The sequence below is a fragment of the Sparus aurata genome, chromosome 7 (genome assembly GCF_900880675.1).
Source record: "Sparus aurata chromosome 7, fSpaAur1.1, whole genome shotgun sequence".
NCBI lineage: Eukaryota > Metazoa > Chordata > Actinopteri > Spariformes > Sparidae > Sparus > Sparus aurata.
The window spans coordinates 16,462,699-16,485,262 of record NC_044193.1 but is presented as its reverse complement, the minus strand read 5'-3'; the positions used below and the strand labels follow the sequence as shown (position 1 = coordinate 16,485,262).

Below are 22,564 nucleotides of genomic sequence, written 5' to 3'. Positions count from 1 at the left end.
TCTGTGTTTTCAATATCTATGGAGCTTGTGAAATGACAAATACAACCATCAGTTTTTGAGTTTTGTACTGATGTGACTTTATATAACATTGTGACCCTATCGCACAGTATATAAAATCAAAGAAATGTGAGAGCAAAGTATGTGATATTTAGTATGATGTGTTTAACGTGAAGATGAATTCAAATGCTTGGAAAAAGAGTTTAAATTCTTAAAATGAATTTTAAAAAATGTTCTTAATGTGCCCTTTTCTTTTTTCTTTTTTTTCTTATGAATTTTACTGAGTTGATTAATCAATCAAACTATTACTATAATACTATCACTACTAAAACAATCTATTTTATTTAGAGAAAACAGTTATAATTTTGGTCACTGGTTTGAATGGTCTCAGATGTGAGGAATAGATACTCTTTTTTGTCATTTTATCATACATTTTAGTAACTTTAATATCTTTGGGCTCTGGGCTGTTGGTTGGATAAAAAAAAACAAAAAAGGTATAAAATGGTGTAGTTTGTAGCTCTAAAACCTTTAAATCAATTAGGTGAGATTTCTTTTTTATTGGTTTTCGGTTAAATGCCTGAATTACTGTCTGTGGTTACCACAGGCTCAAGATTTTTACAGGTTTTGTTCTATGACATAAGATACATAATTATAAGTCAGACAATTTAAATATAACATGATTGCGAGTCATAAAAACTGCAGTTGCTTACAAGTTGCTAAATGGGTCTACAGAATTTGCCGCAGACATTAAAAGTCATCATGTCTCCTATTCACTAGTCTTTACAGACTGACACTAGTTGAAAGCTATTCTAACACTAACCCTACAAATTGTACATTAAACAGTTTACAGAAAATGTGTATGGTAATTGTGTCATAGACGATGATGGTGGTCACGAGGAAGTCATGCAACCACCATGTAGTCTATTTATAACCAAACATTAGTTTTTTAGTTCTAGCGATTTCATTGAGGCTTTGAAAACCATGAAGTGATGTTGATCACTGAAGATTATCGTGCAGAACAAAACATGTATCACAAACTTGTTGGTCACAGAGCTGATTTATGGCAATATTCCAAAATCAAATTTAAAAAATCCAGTTCATCAGGTGAACCTGGTTGGTGCTAACTTCCGGGTTAGCCAACAAAAACCCGTCATGTCTACATCTATTTGAATATGTTGGCATCCTTTGTTATTTCCTGACGTTGGATATAAAAAACAGAAATCGATCCGTCGGTGGATTAACCGCTAATTAAGATAATATTGAGCCATAGTTTGTTGTGAGTTTTAGTTTACATTTCCGAGGGGACGTTGAACGCAGCATTATGGGCGGGTCTTGTGAGTATGCGCTCGGCCGCTTCCTCGACCCTTCACTCTGGTTACAGCTGCGTTAAGGGAAGGGCCAGAGCAGGAGGGAAACACGGAGGTCTCTGGTATTTGAAGGAACACTGTGGGAGAGGTAAGAGAACAAATTGTGCTTTTTCTTCCTGTCATTTATTTTCCAGAGCCCCTCGTGTTTATTAACCCACTTTGATGCTTAAAGGAAAAGTAGTTTTTTTAAAAAAAAATGACCACCGCTCCTCTGAGGACGCGTTCAGGAGCCCTGATGGCAGCAGCAGCTCGGCGAGTTGAAACCTGTTAACTTGTTGGGAAGTTGTTTTCCGACGATGTGGATCAAAAGTGTTTCGACGTCTTGGTGACGAAGGGGAAAGAAAAAGTATGAAAACCGACGACACTCCTGTTTTTTTTTGTTCCCCTCGGAGATATGGATCATATCAGCATTCCTGGCACACAAAACCCAGCCCTCGTCTGTTCCTGTAATATTCTTCATTATGTAATTTAATTACACGGACTTCAGCTGCCGAGGCAGGCGGGGTCGATCTTTACTCGCTGTAAGAAAAAAAAAAAAAAAAAAAAAAAACTTTGTTGCCTCTTTCTCTTTGGAAACCTGTTCGACCAGTGAACGAGGACTGGTCGTATCGGATGTTTGTTTTTTTTCTTTTCTTCCTGGAAATTATAAAACAAACATACAAATTAACTTGTATAGGCTCGCGAGTGAGTGATCTTTTTTCATTCTGTGTGGTTATGTGGTGCAGGTTTCTGCTGCCCGTCACGGATAAGTGTTAATATGAGTCTGTCCCGAGGAAATTCCTCTCGGAGTCACCACACCCTTGTTGTGCTGCTCGGCTACTGTAGCGCAGACCCTCATTTCTCTCACAGGCTTGTTCCCTTCCCTTCCCCTGGTCTTTGGCTTGTTCTCCATAACAAAACCTACCGGTGTTCTGGCGTGAACCCAAGCAAACCCTGCAGAACTCTGTCATGCATCATCTGGACTACTCCCTTGTGTCCCTACTCCACACAGCATGTTAAAGGGCAGACAGACACAGGAGGAAGAAGAAGAAGAGGGGGAGGAAGAGCGCTTTAAATATTTCCCTGCAGACTTCCCAGCCTGTTTGTTTGCATGTAAAATGTTTGTTTGTGAGGCTACTACACCAGACAGTATGATGTCATCATAGCTGAACAGCTGATTGCTGACCGAGCTGTTTGCAGGTAGTGTTCAGAGGAGGAAGTGGCACACATACACACAACACAAATCAGTGCAGTTGCACTGGAAGGAAGTGTTATTGTGGAAACCCCCAATCTGCTCTACAGTACAGTGGAAGCAGAAGTGATGGTTGTCACCCCGGTGGTGGTTTTGACTGTCAGTCTAATAAGTGATGTAATCCGGAGTGAGCTGTATGAGGGTAGTAGTATCAGTGGTAATAGAGAGCCGAAGTCACGCCTTTTCCGGAACCTTATTTCAGAAAAAAACTTTGTGGTAGTGAACAGACGGAGGCAAATAATTTGTCGAGCGTGTTTTGAATTGTGTCATGAATCACACATACATTGTTTGTGAATTTAAAAGATACCATGTCAGTAATGTCCAATTTTGTCATAAAACTAGTCAATTATAAGACTGTGAACATACGTAATTGTAAAGACTACACAGGCAACAGTTGTTGTAGCGACATTGTCTTGTTGAACGGCCACCTTGCACAATTAAAGTACCATACAAAGGTCCCGTGGGGCAAACATGACGGGGCGTGGCTTCAGCTGTCTATAGTTGTACTGTCGATGGTGTGTCGGATATTTTTGTATGTTATATTGAAAATGGAGGTCACATGCTTAAGAATTCTTGAAGGCATTTAATTGGAGAGCCGATGAAGTTGAACACATCTGATGAAAACATCGGCTGATGATCCCACAATTAAGATCTGAGCCCTCCCATAAGAGGTGTGGCCAACATGTTGAGGGAGTCGATGCATTTGCATATTCTTCTTACTAGAGTTGCACGATACCCATGGTACCCACGCTACCCCGCAGTGCCAAATCGTAATGGTTCCTACTTTTCAAAAAAATTCTACACGACGGTACTACCGTGGATGACTATACTACCGGTGCCAGTTTCCGCTACATAGCGGCCGCCTCTACTCTCCTCCCAGCTTCTCACTGCATGCTACTCCCTTGTAAACAAACCCACATGGCAACTGCTGCAACCGAACTACACAGCTGCTGAATGATAAGCTGTATGCCTGTTACTGGTGACGTCCGGGGATATGATAGGCTGTTTCCGCACGCTGGGTCCACCCGTCTGTTAGCTGATTGGCTGTTCGTGTGTTTCTGCTGGCAAGAACGAACTCCATGAAGACAGCTCCGCTTCGACAGAAATTCGCTTCAAATCAAACAGCAAGCTGGAGTTCTGTCTCGCCGAGACGCGCGCACGGCTTACAGTCAAAAACAATAGACAACACACTCACCATGGCAGAAGCACCGGGCCCGAGCGGTGAGTCTGCTGCGGCGGCGGCGTCAGTGGCACCACTAATTTTGCTCAAAAAACCAAACTCCAAGAGTCACATTTTGAACTATTTTGGCTTTAAACAAGGCACAGACGGTAAAGCAATAGATGATGGCCGTCCATTGTACAGGCGCTTTCACCAAGCTATAGGAGCCAAAGGAGGGAACACATCCAACCTCATAAAACACCTGCAGTGTCGTCACCCAGATTTATGTCGAATACCAGGTTAGTATGCCCTGTTTATTTTCTCACTGGCTAATATTAGGCTATATGCTCCGTGTACAGGCTGAGGAATGAAGAGTTAAAGGATGTCAAAGTATAAAGCACCTAGAAAATGCATAAAAATATAGTTTTCAAAGGGAACCAGTTCCTGTTTATTGTATTTTGTCCTCTATGGTTTATTATGTTGGAGAAGAAGCATTATTGTCAAATAGATTTTTTTAAAAGACAGTGGATTTGTTGTCCTAAGTTGATTATTTATATTAGTTAAACATAAATTAATGTGCAAAGGAAACTGAATGATTATTTAATTTCAACCATATAAATTATAAGTATTTAAATAATTTATAAAATAAGTATTTATAACATTGCAGTTCATAAAAATGATAATAAAAAAAGGCTGCAGTATCGCGATAATACCCGGAACCGTGATACTTTGTCTGGTATGGTATCGTGGTTACTCATTTTGGTATTGTGACAACTCTACTTCTTACCCCTAATCTTAAGTCTTACAATCTATATTTCTCACATTCTTGCCTGGAAGAATCTTGTAACATGATTTTAGTCACCGCTAAAGTGGACCATACCATATTGGATAGTTAATTCAAGTTTGTGTGGATGAGAGGTTGAAGCTAATATTTGCCTTACCCTGTCCCTGAATGAGAGCAAGCTGCTTAATTTCCGATGCTGAGCAAATATCGAGCTATGTGTGCTTACGGTTTGGCATTTCACATGGGTTGTTCTGTGGCCCTTTCAACTATGGGAAAAAATGGGCTCCCTCAATTGTCGGTATTTTTGACAAGGGACCACACTGTTTCACTATTTGTAAGGAGACCTCGGGACATTTTCCAGATGTGTTTGTGACAGCAACAAATGACAGTAAATGGGGACATCTCCAGCTGCGTTTGTTGCGATCTAAACAAGTATTTTAAGCCATACATGTTTTACCTCACCCTATGCAAATGGTTTTTGTGCCTTGACCTAACCAGAGCACACGCACAGCAGTGTCACAACATCAAATAGAAAATTAAACCTTAAGCTGCAACATCAAGAAATGTAAGTAAATGTAATTGTTAATAAGCCAATTATATTTAGTTCACAAGATTTAAAGTGGACAAAAACAGCACTCCTCACATTTAATGATTTGGAACCAGAGAGTGGCTAGGTAACTGCACATTTAAAATGAAGCTGAGCCACCCAGTGAGCACACACCAGAACAGACCGTACCATATAAATAATCAAAGCTTATTAACTTTATAGTTTTGAATCAGGAACTTTAGTGTTTGAAACCAGTAGCTTGTGGAAAAAGAGGTGGACTGACTTCAGAAGGCTAAATCCGTTTATGTTAGAGTGTCAGATACTGTACATGTATAATTAATTGGATAAACATAAGTATCTATTGCCCAATTACACAAAAACCCTGATCATAAATATCCCAAAGCTCATAATAAAGACTTGATGTGTCTTATTGACATTATTATGAAGCGTCTACCGTCTCCAGCACATGAGCTCTCATTCTTTTCTTCTTCCCTTATTGAGGTCATCTCAGAGGACAGCTGAATGGCCCAGTAGGTCTGCCCGAAAGCCTTCATGGAAAACTATTGTGGATCAAAAGCTTCATATACTGTATGCCAGGATCACCAGAGGCCATTCACCCTAACCTCATTTTATTCCCCTCAGCATGACTGACCTACAATGAGTGTTTTACTTTTCGCCTGTTGTACGTGCCGGTCTGAGCTTCAGGGATGGCGAAAGTCCGCTTACAGTATTTTGTCCCAGGCGAAGGTTTAAGCTCATATGTCCAATTTTTTTCCATCATTGCAGCTCATACTCACTCTATTGTTAAGCTGTAGGTGTTTATCAGCTGATGTGTTTAAACACAATGCTCCACAGTATCCTGTCTAAGATTAGTCTGGACAACTTTCCATCAAGGGTGATTTCCAAGTAGGCCAGTGTCGTACTGAAAGCACACACGGAGACCAAGGGAAAATGCTGAGTTTAGGCTCCTCTCTGTTTCTATTTCCTAGTCATCTGACGGTGACCGACAAACATGTCCGCATTTGAAAATCCTGTCTGTGGGCTGTGGGGGTGTATCACGCACAGACAGCAGGCAGATGAGAAAATCCTCCGGGGAAAACATGTAATCTCTGCAAGAGTTTCCTGTTCGGCTCTTGCACTTTCAGGAAGTCCCTAAAAGGACTTCCTAGAAAACAGAACATTTTCATTTGAGTTCTGTTTCTCATCCAGCTCAGAGATCCATTAAACTCCTGTTGCTAACATAGCTTTTATGAACCCTTTTTGTATCCTCCTCGGTTAAACTTTTACTCATATCATCAGCATTTTAATCTGATCGACATGTTGCTGCCAAAGTTGCATTTGTTGCACAGGTGCATTTCAGTTTTCAATTACATGCAAGTGTTTAAAGATAAGCTGGAAAACGTTCAATAAAATGCCGTCCCCCCTTGCTGTTAACACTCCACATAACTGTAAGGCACAGATGAGACTAACTGTCGAGGTTTTTGGGAGGTGGCGACTCCATCCAGGGTGTGTGTGTGTGTGTGTGTGTGTGTGTGTGTGTGTGTGTGTGTGTGTGTGTGTGTGTGTGTGTGTGTGTGTGTGTGTGTGTGTGTGTGTGTCAGCTCTGGCTTTCATTTGTGCTGTGTGAGTCGGAAAGGAGGAATGCAGCACCCTAAGGATACGGCACATTAGCTCTCTGATGGTGACATCACACTGCAACACAGGAAGCGAGCAAGGGAAAGAGGGAGAGAGAGAAAGTGAAGGGATGAGGACGGAGAGAGAACAAGAGCCTGAAGGAGGATGGGTAGAATAGAGAGCTAAAGGAATAAATATCGAGTGAATGAGAAACGGCGTCCAGCCAAAGAGTCAGAGCTACATTATTTCTAACCAAATCCTGATAAGCGCAGTTCCCCATCCACCCCGTGACTGATTCATCCATTTTTTTTTGTATTCATGGAATATTATTCTGCACTCTGGTATGTTGTGAAGTTTCTCCACACAACACGTTCATGTTCTAGTTTAGACCAACACGCCTCTCCTTCCTCCCTCTCCACCATCGGTCTGACTTTTCAGCCTGTTTTGCACCACATGTGGAGGCCAAGGGGCGGATGAAAGGATAATTCTGTGTGATTTTTCTCTCTCTCGTCCTCTGCTCTGAGCCGAGCAGTGTGCACTGTGATAAATTGGGCTGAGGGAGTCTCAATGGCTCTGTCCTATTTTGGGCTCCAGTTAGGTTCTCTGACTGTAGCTGCCTCCCTGGCCTGGATCCTGAGCAGCCACTTCTGGTCTCAAGTGGGGTTTAACCTTGAAAATTTTGAACTTGGCTTCAACTTCTTTTCAAGAATTTTTGAAATCCAACCTCAAGCAAAAGGTTCTGTTAGGAGTGAAGGGATTCCTCCTTGTGAGGCGTTTTTGTGTCCACAGTTCCAGATAGAGAGAGACTAGATATAGTAATTAGTTTTCGCAACATTATACAGCTCTACAGAGGACATTTAGCTTAAAGTAAATCTATATTGAAAAAACATGCAGCCTGATCAATTTTTCAACTTATTAGCTTCCTTATTAAAGGCAAAATCCACCAGTTTTACACATTAAAACATCATAATGTAACTTTTTTTTTACCTTGAAATAACAGCTTTAAAATCTTTGGGATGGTACAGTGTCTTGTGATAGGGTGAATGTTGTCTCTATCTTAGGCACTCCGCCCCACCCCCACCCCCCCCATCACTTGTTTCTGCACTTTGTCACTTCAGTGAGAGGGTAGGATCACAGCGTTACATACATTTTTATTTCAAGATGAATGTTTTCACATAACGTTGTTATTATGTAATGTGTTTTGTTTGTAGCTAGTACCTATATTACATCTCACAGACCTGGGATTGGTATTTACAGCAGTGGTGATGCACTCCGTGGGGAGTGCTATATTGCACTAAATGCCAATTTCTACATCATTTTGTTTCAAAGTCTAGTAACAGCAACCAAAGTCCTTCAAGGCAAGTCTTATCACTTGGCAGCCATCTACCAAGACCAGGCCCCCATCAAAATGAATGGGGAGAGAGCAAAAAACTTTACTTTCTGTGTTCACTAGGACATAAAGACTTCGCCCCAAAATAGGATATGAAACACAATTTTCCACACATATACACGGCATATGCTCAGTTTCATGACACCAACTTCTTTGATGACTCAATCCATGACTTAAACACATGAACTGGAACAAATGCAAATGAATGTCTAATATTTGAATCACATAATTTTTCTTAGTAATGCAGCACATAAGTGTGACATCCTCCGCTATCAGTCCTGTTTGAAGTCCATCTGCAGCTGCACCAAATCGGTCGAGAATCTCAACTGTGTGACATCCAGTTTTCGGCCAACAGGAACATTATAGTGCACTTTTTTCCTCATGTCTGTTACTCATTCTGTTTCTGACCTCTGCCTTTACAAATATTTATTCACACCTGCCAACATCTGAATTGGAAGTGTGTGAACTAGAGCAACAGCTGTGCTTGTGTGTACCAGGTTGACAAAAAAGCAAACACTTTAAAAACAGTAAGCTAAATCTGCCTACACGCTCAAATGTGTTTACTCTCATGTACTGTCTCTTTATTGTAGACTGAGCTTCATGAAAAATCCCATCCTCCACATTTCAACCCACAGAAAGAGAGGGGGACACTGTTGGGGCATGGATGTTGTATGTTTAGAAGAAAAGGGTGAGAGGCATTGAAAGTGGGTGAGACATTCCTCATAGCTTATGTCCTCCCACATTTGTACACAGTCAGACGGAGTTGTGTGTGAGCACTCAGTGACCCGCTATTAATCATCGTGTGGAATGCATTTAGCTGCTTTGACCAGTCAGTGTGTCAATAACAGCCAACACTCTAGTTAATATTTGTCCGGAGCGGCTCAATATTTTGTTCACCCATTTTCCATACGACAGGCTGCTAATGTCACTTTCCAAGAAAAAGTAAGGAAGGGAGGACATGTTTTATCGTTTGCAGGTCTGCTGAGGCATTAGTTTATCTTCTTGTCATTCTTTATTTACCTTTTTCAGTAAGTGCAGTAGAGAAGCACAACTTGCAGTGATTCCATGTTTTACTCTTTGCATGCCATCTTCTCTGAACAAAAATATCTTGTTTTCATGGAGACAGACGCGGTGTGCACAGAGGGGAGGGGCTGTGTGTGTGTGTGTGTGTGTGAGAGAGAGAGACGTGACAGAGGGAGAGCAGGGAAAGGAAATGCAGCTGAAGGAATACGCTGCATTTGTAAATGGCGCTTAAAAACAAAAAAAACAAATGCAATATGTCGCACCGCCACAACTTGGTCAATGTGTGGGAAACACTGTATTAGGGCTGCCTGTGAAGAGAGTCTCATTGTTGGACATGCAAGAACAAAACTCTGAAGTTCAAAATGTCAACAGTCAACAGCATTATAAAGGTGTGGTTCACCTGCGGCTCTAATCGCACTGCTTGCTGCTGCACATATCATTTATTGAAACAGCTGTTCGTCACACGTAGTTCAGCCTGTGCGGTTCCATTGTTTTAACCGAGCACAGCGGGGGATTTTTCAACAGCTGGCACTGCCAGAAAAAAAACCTAGACAAAAACTGGAAATGAGGATCATCAGGATGCTTAACAGCTTCACAATGTAATGAGTCGGGTAAATGTGTGGATACATTTCAAAAGATGGTTTCATCGTTTTAACTCTGGAGTGCCTTCAGCGTTTTAAATCCTAAAAGCAATCTGATTAGATCAGATATAAACCACCCTCTGTTATTAGCTCTTATGTTTGAGGGCATTTTATTTTATCAGCTTGTTACTGAAGTAAAAGACCCAAATACAAAGCAATTTACTTTGATGATTCTGCTTGAGTTGAGCTGGCATTTAATAATGGGGGTTATATAGCTTGTACTTACTGTTAATCAAATGGGTCGCTAAGTGTAGGGTTGGTGTAAATACCTCGAGTCTGCTGAGCCATGTGATTGGAATCTGGTACAGCAGAGAAAGTTTCAATCTTACTGCTTCTCCTAAAGCTCACCAGAAGGTTTTCTTTCCCCCACTACTGCTAATGAACAAGACTTGCTAATGTGAATCAGCGTCCGTGCTGCATGTGCTAGGAATGGGAACTTTGTCCTTTTGCTAGCCCCTTGCAGGGACAAGCATTATGCAAGAAGGGATCATTCATCCTAAGACACGTGTGAACACGGTTTCTCCTGCAAAGTTATGTCACCTATGTGTGTGTGTGCAGGTACAGCAGGTTTCTTAAGTGCATTTTTTTGTTCCAGTTATTCTTGGTAATGATGAGTCGAAGCAGCTGTAATTATCATGTGACTGGCTCAGTTTACAGCCCGGGTCTACTCCATTCATCGCTGCTTGTATGAGTAACTTCAATACCACACAGAGCTATCCTTATTTAAGTAAGTTTGAGCAGATTTGGACTGTTTTTTTTTTTTCCTCTTAAAAATTATTTTTCCCCAAACACCAACGGGCCTACTTACCACAACATAAAATCCAGGGCACGCTTAATTATTGATTATTGAGCCTCACACCAAAGTAGAGCTTTGTAATATAAATGCAAATGGCAAAACATGGAATTGCTGCAGGCACTGAAAGATGTTACTCTGAGGTGCGTTTAATTTGCTTTTAATGAGGTCAGTGTAGCTTTGGTAATATAATTAATAATAATTAAGCTTCAGTTAAAGGCCCGGTGTGTAGGATTTAGTAGCATTTAGCTGTGTGGTTGCAGATTGTAACCAACGCAACCACATTGTCCAACCCTCTCCAAGGGTGGCTCTTTAAAAAATGGAAGGAGAGTTTGGATTGTCCATTCTGGGCTACTGTACAAGGGACTCTGCATCTACCCCATCTGGAGACGTAAAAAATGTATTCTGTAATAACAAAAGCACAATAATTATACATTTCAGATGATAATCCTGCAATGAGATAATCATGATGAATAATATACTCCTAAATCCTACATATTATACCTTTTTTTTATATCCAAAAAATTCACATAAGATTGTTCATCCTCCGCTCTGTGATGTGGGTGTCTGCTGGGGGATAGTAACAGTATGTGTGTGAGGATTGATGGAGAGCAGGCTGAGTCTCGAGTTTTGTGTCTTGAGGAAAAACAAGAGGAGGGGCTGGTTGTGTTGGACTCCTCCTTGTGCTAATAAAGCTTTGCTTAAGAGACCTGGAGGGGAGAATGAGAGAAAATGACAAAATGGTTGAATTCCAGTTGTCTTGCCTGTCGTTGCTGCCAGGAAGTCACTGAAAGAAAGCGAAGACGGGAAGTGAGGAAGGCAAATGAAGTGAGAAATCTCCTGGGAAAATCCGCTAAAACAAATGAAGCACCTGCAGACCCCTTTTTTGTAAACTGGTGAACCTGAGGTGATCTGAGGACTTCCTTCAACTCTGTATAAAAAGAAGTCTTCCGCCTGCCTATTTACTGAAAAGTTCTACTGTGAGCCACCTGCAGGAAGTGTTACTAATGCCACTATTACAGTGAAATTGGTGTGTGTAAGCAGATTTTTTTTTTTTTTTACGTCGGTAAAGGGGCTAAAAATAGGCAATTGACTCCTTTTATTTCTTCCTTCCTTTTTCAGTTTTTCTATCCTCCCCTTCTCTCGTGAGAAAGACAGGGGCCAGTAGAAAACAGCAGGTCATATCCGGAAAATACTTCTTTTTTTTTCCTTCAGTTATGTCTCTTTCCGAGTCTCATTTTTAGGGTTCAAATAGTTCTTGACAAAAAAACCTACTTGTCCTGCTTGTCCATCTTGATTTACTGACGAAATGACAGAAGAATACGTGATCATCAACGTTTTGCATGCAAAAGGCAGACATTTGACATATCACAGTCAAAACGGGACACATTAAAACACTAACATAGAAACATGATTTGAGCTACGTTAATAAAAACAACCAGGTTCTACTATTTTATTAATGACTGAATCAGAAAAATAAAAAGTCCTTTGTACAATTTAAAGTGTCTCTACTGATGTAAGATAATTTATGGCCACCAAGACAAACGATTTTCCCTTTTTCCTGAAGGCAACAGCTGAAGTAGGGAGTGGAAGAGGCTGCAGATATTACCACTACCATTAATAGTGACAGTGTCGATCACAACTTCCTAAAGCATCTTCATATGACTTGTTTTCTACTTGGTCTTTTTGTCTTCTTTAAACATCTCTTAACGGGCTACTCATCTGGCTGGCATCTCCATGATTTGAGGAACAACGCTGGTCCAGATGTAAATGTCAAAATGGTCACTGTAACAAAAGAAAATTAGACTTTTTGCTGTCGCTTAATTTTCACAGAAAATGTTGATGGTATTACCAGGTATATTTTGTGAGAATATTATGTCAACATATGTTGCCCCATTAAGTGAAGCCGAACACCTTCTTATTTAGTGAAGAAGTCCTTGGAGTTCCTGTCCTTGTGCTGGCACAGTGCATTAATGCAAAGTGAAGGAGCCATTATCTCCCCCTAAGAGCCTCGCCCTGCCGCTGTCACAGCAGGCAGCGCGCTGTGAGAGCTATCGTTGTCAATAAGCTGCATTATTGTGTCACAGCACACGATTTGCAGGACTAGACCCATTTTCTGAAGCTATCTAGGGCTGCACGGAAGCTACCAGTCGTGTGTGTGTGTGTGTGTGTGTGTGTGTGTGTGTGTGTGTGTGTCTTCCCTCTGGCAGTGACAGTATGATGTATAGTAGCAGCAGCCTGCTATCACAGAGAACAGGTGGCTCTCTCCAGAGAAAAACAGACAACACACTGGCCTGATTTAATGTGTGGGAGAGAAAAGAAAACCACACAATCGTCTTTTTATTCTTGCGGTGAAGATGAGCGTTGTTGTGTACAGTTGGTGTTGGTGAAATTGACTCAAGCTGAGGCAATCAAAGGAAGGATGTGAAGATTTCATTCTTGGATGTACACGGACACCTGTGTCTTTCTGGTTATTTTCGGGGCTCATTGTTAGAAGAAAATATCATGTATCGTGCGTGGAATAAATTGTTTTGGTAACTCTGCGTTGATGAGCCAAAGTGCTGCCTGTAGGAATTTATCTGGCTTAAGTTCCTGTGAATATTTAGCAATAACAGGATCTTCAAGTCCACCCACAGACCATTTCAGAAGAACCAACTGTTTATACACAGAGGTGCAGCAAAACAGTTTAACATCCCATAGCACAGAGCTGTGCTGGTTGTCTTACTTAAAAGCTCCTTAAACCTGTGATATTAGTCTTTTTGAGCACTTGGCAGGAGAAGCGAGCTGTGGACGCAACACTGTCACATATAAACACCTTTTAAATTGATATGGCAAACTTGTTCACAAACATTTCCTTATTTACACATCCAGGAGCAACTTTGTCCGTGACTTGGCGGGGTGTTTTAAGTGAAAGTCCAATGTTATCCATCTTGTAGTTCAGTTTCTCTACCAACAAGGGAAATATCTGTCTGTTTAGCTGCTAAATTCTCCACTAAGTTCACCAGCTAACTGCTCACGGTGTCTGTCTGCTGTTTAGTGCTGAGCGGGTCATGTACAGTGAGTTTTTAGACTTTTTTCACATAAAACGGCTTCCTGCTGTGGCTTAAAATTATGGTAGTAGAGCAATGAGAGTCATTCAAGAGCATAAAGATGTTAAAACAAAACAATACGCTGAAAAATGCGACTATGAAACTGCGGAGGACTGAGGACTACTTTTTAAAACTGACTTTCACTGAGTGATGACAGTAATCATCACACAAGGCAGTATAATAACATGTCCGTATAAACATATTCAATACTTTTTTCTTTCCTCCCTTCCCAGCACTCGCACAGTCACCCATCCATAATTGTGTAGAAATAATGGAAGCAAGTTACAAGGAACAGGGAAAAACAGGATTTTCGTGAAACTATTTTCACCTAATTTACAACAACACATTCAAGGTTTCACTCTGAACAATTTGGCACTACATCACTAAACTTCTTCCACCGTTCCATCTCGTTTCTCATCCACCTAACCAAGCAAATTATTCAAAACCCAAATTTCCCAGTCTCTAGGGTTTTTTGAAAATGTCCTTTTTGCCATGAGGATGCAGGATGGAACTTTTCCTTTGAAAGACAGGAGGACATTTCTCTCAGTCGTTTATCTATTTGCGGTCCGTCAACATTTTCCAAGAGACAGCATTTAGACATCTTGCCTGTATTTGGCACATATCAAGAAGACCTTTGTTTACTTTTTAACTTTTGGCTCTAGGAGTACATCTCAACAATAACCGTGTGGAACCTCCTCAAACTGACTAATTTTTGTCCCCCTTCTGTGACTTGAGGCATTTATCTGGATTATTGCTATCAAATTGTTATCAAATGTATGCAGTTTAACTGGAATGACATTGTAGTTTTGACACTCCAGTGAAAGCCCATAAATTTAGTCAGTTATATTGTCACAGCTTGTCTCTGGTATTAGCTGATTGGGTTTGGGCCTCAATACAAGCATCCTGCCATTCATCACGTGTAATTTCCACTCATAAATCCCCCTCTAGGCACTTAACCTTGATTTAGAGAATACTTTACAGCCAGAGACACTTGGCCTTTGCCATAGTAGCTTTGTGTTGTGGGTTTTGTGTTGGGGTTTTGTATAAAGCAGAAAGTGGTGACATTGATAATGAATTGCTCTGATTGGCTGAAGTAAAACTTTGTCAGTAATAAAAGAGTAAATAACAAACACTTTTTGAATATAATACAATAATTTGTATTATTTTCCCCCTGACACACCAACACTCATCTACATCTCTGGTTTTTACTGCACAGAGACTGTCTTGCCTCACCCCGCCTCTTCCCGTTACTCTCTTGTAAGCATGTGTGATGTAGCCTACCAAAACCAAATAGGTGACTTCCACACCCACCAGGTGCTTTTACAGTATAAAGGCATAAATAGGCCTAGTCCATTTTCAGAAGGGCGCTCTAATATCAGAGAACGTCTCTCTGTCTCCTTGCAAAGCACATGCGATTGTCAGTACACCTTTCTCACAGTAACAGAACAAACAGGTATGGCGGGGATAGATATAGGGGGGATTATACAATAGTTTCTTTTTTTTATCATTATTATCTTTGGGGTCTTTTGGTGGCATTAATAATCGATGGGAGATTGTGTTTTTCTCTTGGACTAGAACATGGAGGGCTGGGTTATGTAAAACATTTTGATATGATGTCCGGGTTCAGGTCAGGCTCACTCAAATTCTTTCAGGTGCGAAATATAATATAAGAATGAATAAATTCAATTAAAAAAGAGTGATAACTGATTACAAGCGATGGCCTACTATCTTTGTTAGGGCTTAATTGCCGGGGTTTGTTATCCATGCAACGCTTTGAGTGCAATGCAGATTTGTTCATTTCCAGCTGAACATATAAAGGCTACGAGTATTTTATATGTACGTGTGTAGAAAAATTACTTTTCACAGTCACGTACACTGTACATATCTGTTATCAGGGTAACAGGCCGGCTGCAACTGTGGTAACGACTGTGTGACAGTGTCCGTACTAAAGCTTACAATAACTGCGACGGTCTCGAGTCGGGTTAGAGTGTAAAAAACAGAAAGCTTGAAGATTTCGATTCAGGTTCAGGGCAGTGAAAGATATAACAAATAAAAAGCTGAAACCTGGTTTGACATCTGCTGATAAATGGTAGCGGACCAAGTAAAGTCTATGTGTGGGAAACACTCCCATTGGTAATATGAAACCATTGATTATATCTGCTGTAAGGAGGTGTAGATCTGTTCTGGTCGAGGTAGTCTAAAGAGGTGAAAGCTGATGCTGCTGGCAGGCAGCCAGTCGGTCGTCTCATCACCTACTGCCTTCTCTCTATTATTGTCAGCTTGTGGGAGATAGCTATTGATCCGTGTGTGTGTGTGTGTGTGTGTGTGTGTGTGTGTGTGTGTGTGTGTGTGTGTGTGTGTGTGTGTGTGGCTGAATTGTTTCATTCACATCCACACACCTTTCAAGGCATACAAGAAAAGAGACTGGGAGAAAATTTGTGTTCAATACAGGAGGTGTCACCACAATCCAATAAGAGCTGTAGATCACACAGGGCTGTAGAAGGGACAGAGTATGATCATTGTTAATGTGTGTCAGAGGCCATGTGTGTGCAGCAGTGTGTGGAGCTCTGAGGCTGCAGTATTCCCACCACCATGGTTCTCCTCCTCTTCCTTTCCCTCCCACTGCTTTTCCAGAACCCTCCGCTCGACTCTTTCAGAGCCCCTCTTCCCTTTCCTGTGTGTGAGGTGGAAAACAGACTTCGATCATCTCTTCCCCCCCCCTCCCATCTCGTTCTCACTCTTACTATTTCTGGTGTCACTGTTTCACGCCACTCTTCTGTTTGAACAGACTTATTTCTCACAGTTTTCTGATTGTTTGGTCACTCTATCCTGAATGTATAAACTAACCACGGTGTCTCCGGTTTGTAGATGGCAGCCATCAGGAAGAAGTTGGTAATAGTTGGAGATGGTGCATGTGGGAAGACCTGCCTGCTCATCGTCTTCAGTAAGGACCAGTTCCCAGAGGTCTACGTCCCCACTGTGTTTGAGAACTACATCGCTGACATTGAAGTGGATGGCAAACAGGTACTTAATATTTTCAATATTTTCAAATGTCCACAGGGAAATGTAAATGCAATATGAATACATCTACCAGTGATGCTTTAAGTGATGTTTAATTTAGCAGATGTTTAATTTAGTTTACATATCTTCAGGAACTGATCTGTTTTTATAATAGCAAGCAATCTGACATGTTAAATTTATGTCTACAAAAGCATTTTATCAAAAAGGGACACATTCTTTTCAAAAGAATGCACTTTTATTTATTTTTTTTAATGAGTTTGAAGGTGCACTGTTTGGTGTGAAAAAATTGGAGATTCATTTTTTATGCCATATTGCCCAACCCTATCATCAGTGATGAAGAGAAACGGTCCTCAGATCAGGCCAGTTGATGTGACTGAAACTGTTGCAGTAGTGTGACCCTGTTGGCCCTGCTGGTTGAGAACCACGTGCAATTAAGGCCGATGGGGATGAATGGTTATTGTGAGCAGATCTTTGGGTTCTTTTCATTGTTATAAAGCAGCAGACCTCCAGCCAACAACAGGAAATGGATCAGTGCCACCTTCCTGCCCGGTGTTGGAACCCCTGCGATTCCGCATACGTCATGACTAATGCCCCATTTCCTGTTTCCTGTTTCCTGTGCTGCATAAAAGTATTTTAACTCTGATTTACAAATTCTTTAAAAAAAAAGTATTTAGTATAATAAGGTATTACTTAACAAGTTAGTGTCACTGAATGTTCAGCCGCCTCTGACGGTGTGACGTGAAATAAAAAATAATCGGTAATTCCCCTCAGATGCATTCAGACTCAAGTAATGCACCTGTTTTGAAAATGTAAGGAGTTGAAGATACAGATATTTGAGTCAAATATATGGATTCAAAGTTGAATATACTCAAGTAAAGGACAGATACCTGGAAAATCTCCTTGAGTACAGTAACACAGTGTTGGTGCTTTGTTACTGTCCACCTCTGATGGTCAAAGATTTCAGAAGCAGCAGATATGGACACAGGTTTGTCATGGTGTGGTGTTAACTGACTTTCCCAGACAGAAGATGTGGTGCAGCTCAGCCCACTTGTCTCACATTTTGTTAAGAATGCCCCGTCTGTGCTACACTGTAAGTCAGATGGCAGTGTGGCCAAGCAGTCTTGCCAAGGTAAGTAGTTTGTCAGCCAACAAGCAAGACTTTGGCGAGACATGAGCGTAGGGAGACGTCAGAAAAGTCCAGATGAGCTGCTAGAATGCTGTGTAGTTGTCCGGTGATGACTGTTTTTACCCAATTCCCCAGCTGTGTTTGTAATTACGCTGGTGAGGTCACTGTAAAATAATACTAACAGTTTGTCGGATAAACTAGGTCAATTTAACAGCTAAAGCTAGAAGACCACAGCCATTTAGGAGACTTGTAACAGTCGAAAGTTGCATGATGTATACGTGCAACAACTCTTTTTACAGGCTACTGTGCATGAGACATTCCCATACAGTGCGTGTGCTCCAGCTCGAGCAGATGATAATTTGCTGTGCATTTGTTTATGTAGATCAGGTCAGGCCCTCTGGGATTGTAAACAGTTTGATTAACCGCCTCAGTAAAACCTGCGGGAGCTGTCTCCACCTCTGGGGAGTTGCTTTTTAAGCCTAATAACAGGGGAGTGACTTGTTTTTCACATCTTTTTCCTTCCTCTTCCTCCTTTAGTCTCGATGCCCATATTCTCTAAGTCTCTGCTCATTTCCCTCATCTTCATTTCCCTCATCTTCATCCTGCTCTCAGTGAAGTGAGAATATCCAATCTAATTTAAAGAATGTGTCACATGTTTTTCGTTTTTTTTCCAATCTGTGTTAGGTGGAGTTAGCGTTGTGGGATACAGCTGGTCAGGAGGACTATGACAGACTGAGGCCCCTCTCCTACCCCGACACAGACGTCATCCTCATGTGCTTCTCCATAGACAGCCCTGACAGTTTAGGTAAGGCTGGATACAAACTGCTCACCCACTATTCTTCAATTATCTGACCTGTTTTTTGACCAGTCTTGTGTTGACGTCACAACATCAGAATTTAACCAATCCCATCAGTAAAGGGAAATTAAAACTGCTTGGGTTTAAGGAATTCTTTCGTGTATGTAAATGGTTAATTAGTTTGCACTGCACTGCCTTGGGCTAACGTTCGCATAAGATTATTGTTTGTATAAAAAAAAGTGTAGTACTTTATCTGAGTCTCGAGTGTTGGTCACAGAAGTGGTTCAAAGTTTCTGTGAGCCTCATAAATTTGGTAAAGGCTGTTTTAGAAGATTGTTGTGTCTCAGTACAGTGTTTCTTTCTCTTGACAGCAGAACTGAAGTGACCCCTGAGACACAAAAAGTGTGTACCTCTGATAAAGATACTAAAGCAGACAGTTACATAGTGGTGCTTTTGAAGGAAGTTAGACAGAGCTTCAATCTACAGAGAAAAGGGGTCAAAGAAAACACAGAACTCGCATGCCGCGATACTGAAAACAGGCCAATAACGCCTAATAGGGAGCTCTGTCTGAGTGCATTGGAAAAGCTATAATGATTTATTTTTCGCACACATGCAGAAGGGCATATTGGCTAATGTTCCATTAAATCTCCACATTTTCCACCGCGAGCGGGGCTCATCTGTCAGTGCAGTAAATAAAATAAGTACTGATCCTCCTTTATAGTTTTTCCCTTCTGGTTATTTATGTGTTTTTGACATAAATTTCCTGTCTGCTGCTTGTGTGCAGACTTCGTGCAATTAATGATCCACATTGTCAAAGTGTAATGCTTATTCAGATGGTATTTCTTCGTGAGTAAGATTTAATTATTAGTTTGCTGTTAGTCTGCTCTCTGGTTTAGTAACTCAAGACGGTAAATTAAGTAATTCTACACATGACCGTTTCTCTAACGCAGCAGTCTGAATAAATCATTGAGAAGTTTTAACAGTAGAGCTTCCAAGAACGACCCTGATCAATGCTTAATGGAGACGCTTATGGGTTTTAATTGTGTTTAATTCAAACTGTAATCGAGCTGCTGCTGCTGCTGCTGCTCCTGCCGGTGCAGTGGTTGTGTGAGGCTCAAATTTCTGAAGACATTTTCTGGAAGCATTCACAGAATCTGTCACATGTATTTCAGGCTAGGATCTGAATGTTCTTGGCCCCTCAAAAAACAAATCGAACCAATGAGAAAAAAAGTCCTGTTTAATTCGACTGAGGCCCTTAGGCTTTCTCCCACACTGTTTTGATATGGGCAATGCCACAGATACTCTTATCACAGCATCTCCTTCGAGACGGGGCCGATTTTGGCAAGCAGACTCGCCCATTTATCACGGAGGGGTTGGTAACCTCTCGATGTTTATGTCTGCACAGTCACAAGGGAAAGGACGAGGCCTCCCTCAGCTGTCCTTGTAGGGAGAAACATCTGGAATTGACTGTGCAGTGACTGTAATAATCCCCCCCCCCTTTATTTTCTCTTGTAGAGAACATTCCTGAGAAATGGACGCCTGAAGTGAAACATTTTTGTCCCAACGTCCCTATCATTTTGGTGGGCAACAAGAAGGACCTGAGGAATGATGAACACACACGCAGGGAGCTGGCCAAAATGAAACAGGTGCGCGTTTCTCTCCAACCTCCCCATTTCATATCTATATCCACCGTGTCTTTTAACCCTTAAAGGAGACCTATTATTCCTTTCAGTTTTTCCTTTAGTGTGTTATATAGTTCTTGTGCATGTAAAAGGTTTTGAAGTAAAACGGGAGCCCCAACAGAAGCTCCTCTCTCCCACGGAAAACACTGCTCCTAAAACACCTCAGTAGTTCCACCTTCAATTCAGTGACTTTGTGAGATCACACTACTTCACTTTGTCACACATTTGTATAATTCACGCCCATATTGATGGTAGAAGTGAGGCTAACTGGAAGCTGAAAACATGACAGAGCCATCCTATAACATGGTGAGGCAGTGCTGGCTCAGGTGTGTGTGAGCTGTGACCAATCAGAGCAGACTGGGTATTTGGAAGGGTGGCCCAAAGAGAAAGGAGCTAAAACAGTGTTTCAGACTGAGGGGGAACAGCGCTGCTATATTACAAAACGTATGTGTTTTTTTGGCATTAAAACAAGTAAACCTATTCTAGTGTTAACTTGAAATAAAGCCTGAAACCTGAAAATGAGAATAATGTGTCTTCTTTAATCTTCCAGGAGCCAGTTAAATCTGAGGAGGGCAGAGACATGGCCAACCGCATCAGTGCCTTTGGCTACCTGGAGTGCTCCGCCAAGACCAAGGACGGCGTGAGGGAGGTGTTCGAGATGGCCACCAGAGCAGCACTGCAGGTCCGCAAGCGCAAGAAGAGGGGCGGCTGCCAGCTACTGTGAAAGGAGTTTGTTGGCCAATCAGCACCAGAGGGAGGACTCCCCCCTTTCTACACTTAGTGAAACCTTAAATCAATGGCTTCCGTGGACTATACTTACTTCACAGATGCAGATACGCCACAGAAGAATATGAAAGACTGACACACCTGTTTAAAAGCAAAACAAATCAGCCTTTTTAAGAAAAAAAAAAACCTCTGCTACTTACACACTGTCAGTTTTGTTTCTGTTTTGCTGTTTTTTTCCTCTGCCAGCTTGTTTGTGTGAAGGACCTGCCCCTCTTCCTCCTATATGAATGTATGTTTGTATTTATATGTGCATATACTTTACAAATATATCATGGATCTGCCTCTGTGTTATGATTGTTTACAGAGAAGGGTCTTGTAGTTCACGTGCCCACTGACTGTGCCACTGTCACGGCTGCAGGTAGCAGACAGTTTTGCTTTAGTATGAAACCCCTGCTTCTCTTGCATAAACCACTCCTTCAGACACAATCCATCTATTTCTCATACCACTATTAATTTTCCACCCGCCCTATTTCAACTGCTGATTCAGCAGTGATCTGTCCCCCTCCTCCCCCCCCCCAGCTTTCTCTTCTGACATAAAGGACTAAATTTAGAGAGTCTTCTCACTACATTAATCCACTGAAACCTACATATACTGAAGCAGCAGCAGCAGCAGCGACTATTTGTGCTGAGAGGTTTTGGACTGCACCTCACTCCATCTCTCTTCTGTGGCGATAGCTTAAACTGGCACTGGAGACAGTGAGTGGTCTATTGTCACGGACACAATGCCCCCAGTCATGCTCACACTGGCTCTGACAGACTTGCCTCTACCAAGACGTCACCAACCCCCCCCCCCCCCCCCCCCCCCGCCAAGAAAAAACACTTGTCTGAATTCTGTACTGTCGATTCAGATCCAGTATACAGTCTTTACGTCTCTCTGCTTTTTCTGAAGTGCACACTGTAATATACAGGTTGGATAATGGATGCACACGTTATACAGCCATCATGATATTCAGACAGATCCATAAAGATCCATTCTGTGTATGAAAGTTTTATTAAATAAAATCTTCAACTGACAACTTGATTGGCAGCTCAGATGTCATTACTAACGCCACCTATTGGCTGCTCGCTAGACTGTTGAGAGTTGGGACTGTGCTGGTGTGCAACAGCGGCAAGGAACAATTTCCAGATATGTACTCTCATTATGGATTCATCAGACCACTTCATCATCCTCCAGGCAGAGCAGAGAGATGCCGAACATATTACATAAGAGATCCTGTCACAAAAGTGAATTTAATGGTCCCAACATTGATCCTACCACCCTTATTACCCAATATAGATCTGTTCTTTTCACCAGAACATTCAGATCAGAATGTCACAGGCTTGGGCTAATTCCTGGACAGTGCCTCTGTGTCTGTAACGTCAAATACCTTAGTTCAAGAGAAAATGTTGATTGTGATGATGCTATACAAACAGGAGTGGGATGTGTTGAATGTCTTGGTGAGACAAACATGTTAATAAAGTATTTTTTAAATACTACGTCATCTTAGCTAGTTTATCTTTTACACACTGAGGATTTTA

General features: G+C 41.5%; 1 protein-coding gene across 1 annotated transcript; it reads left to right on the top strand.

Annotated features, from left to right (window-relative positions):
* The first annotated feature begins 1,320 nt into the window (after positions 1-1,320).
* LOC115584901 (rho-related GTP-binding protein RhoA-D) lies at positions 1,321-22,522 on the top strand. Its single transcript, XM_030422794.1, has 5 exons — positions 1,321-1,452; positions 16,504-16,659; positions 18,467-18,587; positions 20,094-20,224; positions 20,811-22,522. Exons 2-5 carry the CDS (start codon positions 16,504-16,506, stop codon positions 20,982-20,984), a joined length of 582 nt encoding a protein of 193 aa, XP_030278654.1. The 5' UTR covers positions 1,321-1,452; the 3' UTR covers positions 20,985-22,522.
* The last annotated feature ends 42 nt before the right edge of the window (positions 22,523-22,564 follow it).

Coding starts and splice junctions, on each gene's coding strand:
- LOC115584901 (XM_030422794.1), top strand. CDS start 16,504: ATGGCAGCCATCAGGAAGAAGTTGGTAATAGTTGGAGATGGTGCATGT. Junction 16,660..18,466: donor TTGAAGTGGATGGCAAACAG/GTACTTAATATT, acceptor AATCTGTGTTAG/GTGGAGTTAGCGTTGTGGGA. Junction 18,588..20,093: donor AGACAGCCCTGACAGTTTAG/GTAAGGCTGGAT, acceptor TTTCTCTTGTAG/AGAACATTCCTGAGAAATGG.